The sequence below is a fragment of the Myotis brandtii genome, unplaced genomic scaffold (assembly GCF_000412655.1).
Source record: "Myotis brandtii unplaced genomic scaffold, ASM41265v1 scaffold24732, whole genome shotgun sequence".
In the NCBI taxonomy this organism is placed as follows: Eukaryota; Metazoa; Chordata; class Mammalia; order Chiroptera; family Vespertilionidae; genus Myotis; species Myotis brandtii.
Window position 1 is genome coordinate 1 of NW_005359368.1, and position 3290 is coordinate 3290.

Genomic DNA, 3290 nt, shown 5'->3' on the forward strand with positions numbered 1-3290 from the left:
ATCTCCACAATGAGAATTGTTTTCCTGAGTATCTCCATCTTTTTTCTAATCTTTCCCATAATTATAGGCTCTTCTTGATTTCCGTGTTCAACCATTTATTCATTAAATACTCACTGGAGATCTATGCATGAGGTATTATTTGTGCTGTTTCTAATGTGAGTGAGTCTCTTTAATGTATTACTTATCTATTTTGCAGCAGATCTGACTCACTGATAGTCACTTATTAGTTCTCTATTGATGTTATTGTTGGTTCACCTTAGTGTCCACAATATTAGCTACAAATAATATAATTATTTCTGATGTTCAGTACTCAGGCGATTTTTTTCCACTCGTTTCCCTAATCTCTTTAGATGTATGGCAGAATATCAACTAATTGAAAATGAAGTTTACTGCATTAGTCTGTTCATGAATTTAGCACAACTATTCTAGTGAGTTAATGTAGAATATTCTGATAACCACCATACTATTGTCCATGTTTATAAGTTTGTTTTGTTTCTTTATTTGTTGATTTCTATTGTCTGCAGTTTTAAAACAGCTGTTATTGAGTTAAGAAATTGCCAATTACATAATGAACTGGAAGATTTCCCTTTGTGTTATAATTGACACTTTGGTCTCAAACTTTATTATACATCTAACATACATTGAGCACCTACTATGTGCCAGGCACCAGATAGATCCCTAAAAGGACAATGGTGAGCAAAAACAGTTACAACTTATAACCCACAAATGAACTTAAAATTACCAACCTGAGAGGCACTTTAAGGAATATTGTGGAATGCTCAAACTGTGGGACTCACACATTCTGTCCCTCCTGACCCTAATGATCTGTTCTCTATCTCACGGTTCTCTGAAACCCTTTCTGATACCAAGTTCCACATGTTCTTAAAAACGTATTTCTTTTCTTATTGATAATGACAATTCTAATAGGTATGAGGTGATATCTCAATGTGGATTTTATTTGCATTTCCTCAATAGCTAGTTTGACTGGTTGCCTTTTTATTTTCAAATCTTAAATTTGCCTTTTAATTTTTAGGGTGATTACATTCATAGGCACTTTGAATACTTTTACATGAACTACATTATTTTTTCAGTTAATTCCACTGATTTTAATAAACACATCTCCATTTGAGAGCATGTACACATGCACACATGACCTCACACATGCTTTCTATTTTTTTAAGGTAGTGTGCTTTTGTTCTTCCCTAGTATTTATGTAGTCCATATGCATCTTCCTCTTCTTGGAAGAATCCACTTGGCAGGCAGTCTCTGAAATAAGATGCCATAAGGATCTTCATTAATTAGAAGTGTTGTGTGGTGATAAAAAAAAAAAAAAAGATAACAGACCTGTTGTGTTTATAATGATGACTGCCCCGTTTAAGAGAAATACTAAAAATGGTGACCATGCAAGACAGATTTATGGTGATGTTAACAGCAGAAATCACTTTTATCAAGTGTCCACTGTATGCCACAGAGACTACACTAGAAAAATTATACACATGCACCACCTCATTTAATCACTCATCTGTCCTACAATATAGAAAATGTTTACTACTGTCATTGTGTAGGTGAGGTATCAGTAGCTAAAAGACATTAAATAACTTTGTCAAGGTCACAGAAATATAACATGGTAGACGTAATTCTATTCCACGAATTCTGATTCAAGATCTTACTTTCTAAATCACAGCTCTATACTGTACTTTGGAAGAGTTCTATATCAAACATAATTGAGCCCTCACTGGTTTGGCTCAGTGATTACAGCGTTGGCCGACTGAATAAAGGGTCGTGGGTTCAATTCTGATTCAGGCCATGTACCTCAATTGCAGGGGAGCATGCAGGAGATAACCAAATAATGTCTCTCTCACATTGTTGTTTTTCTCACTCTGTCTCTCCCCTTCTTTTTTACTCTTTCTAAAAATCAATGGGGGAAAAATATCCTCGGATGAGGCTTAACAAAAAAATAATAATTGAGATGAAGGAATGGATTAATAATGATAATAACAGCTATATTTTATCAAGTTGTTACTGTGAGTAAAGGCATTTTTGTACCTCAGAAAGATGGTAATAGAGGTAACCACATTTTAAAAAGAAACACAGGAAGGTACATATAGAGTTAATTGTGACATCAATATAAAGCATCAGGTTACAGAATTTAGGTTACATGAGCTGAAAACACATGTTTTAATCACTATTACAAAATGAAAGAAGTATAGATATTATCAAAGAAAAGACCTTAAATGCCTTCAGTTATTTTGTAAGGCTCATATGAAAGAAGAAATTGGTATATGTCCATAAATTTGGATAATAGAATTAGTGAGGAGAACATCAAGAGAGAGAGAAAGATTTCTGCTAAATTAAAGAAAGTTTGAATAATTACACAATTTTAAATAAAAATGGGTTACCACTTGAATGAGTGAGTCACTGGCATAGGAATGAATACTAGATCATGTAAGATGTTCATGCAAAGGTGAAACCAAAATGTGATGAATAACGGAGATGCCACTTGGCTGTTTATTGAATGTTGCCTTGACTTTTTTCTTTATAAGACACACCAGCTGCATGGAAGCAGAAAACCACACAGAAGTGTCACAATTCCTGCTCCTGGGTCTCTCAGATAATCCTAAACTGCAGCCCCTCCTCTGTGGAGTGTTCCTGTCCATGTACCTGTTCACTGTGCTTGGAAACCTGCTCATCATTGTGGCCATCAGCTCTGACTCCCACCTCCACACACCCATGTATTTCTTTCTCACCAACCTGTCTTTTGTTGACATCTGTTTCACCTCTACCACGGTCCCAAAGATGCTGGTGAACATCCAGGCACAGAGCAAAAACATCTCTTACATGGATGCCTCACAGGTGTATTTTTTTATGATTTTTGCTGGAATGGACAACTTCCTCCTCACTGCGATGGCCTATGACCGGTACGTGGCCATCTGCCAACCTCTGTACTACACAGTCGTCATGAACCCACGCTTCTGTGGTTTTCTGGTTCTTGTGTCTTGGCTCATTATTTTCTGGGTCTCCCTCGTTCATATTCTATTGATGAGGCAGATGACATTCTGTATGGGCACAAAAATTCCACATTTTTTTTGTGAACTGGCTCAGATCCTCAAGGTGGCCTGCTCTGATACCGTCATCAATAACATTTTCATGTATGTAGCTACTGTCCTATTGGTTGTGTTTCCTTTTACTGGAATTATTTTTTCTTATTCTAAGATCATCTCCTCTTTAATGAGAATATCCTCTGCAGGAGGGAAATATAAAGCATTTTCCACCTGTGGGTCTCACCTCTC

General features: G+C 36.2%; 1 protein-coding gene across 1 annotated transcript; it reads left to right on the forward strand.

The window, feature by feature from the left end:
- Positions 1-2556: 2556 nt before the first annotated feature.
- Positions 2557-3285, forward strand: LOC102263511 (olfactory receptor 7D4-like; the record flags this gene model as incomplete). The annotated part of the gene is made up of 1 exon (XM_005867290.2): positions 2557-3285. A coding segment is annotated over exon 1 (729 nt), but the record flags the coding sequence as incomplete, so codon positions are not given.
- Between the last annotated feature and the right edge of the window lie 5 nt (positions 3286-3290).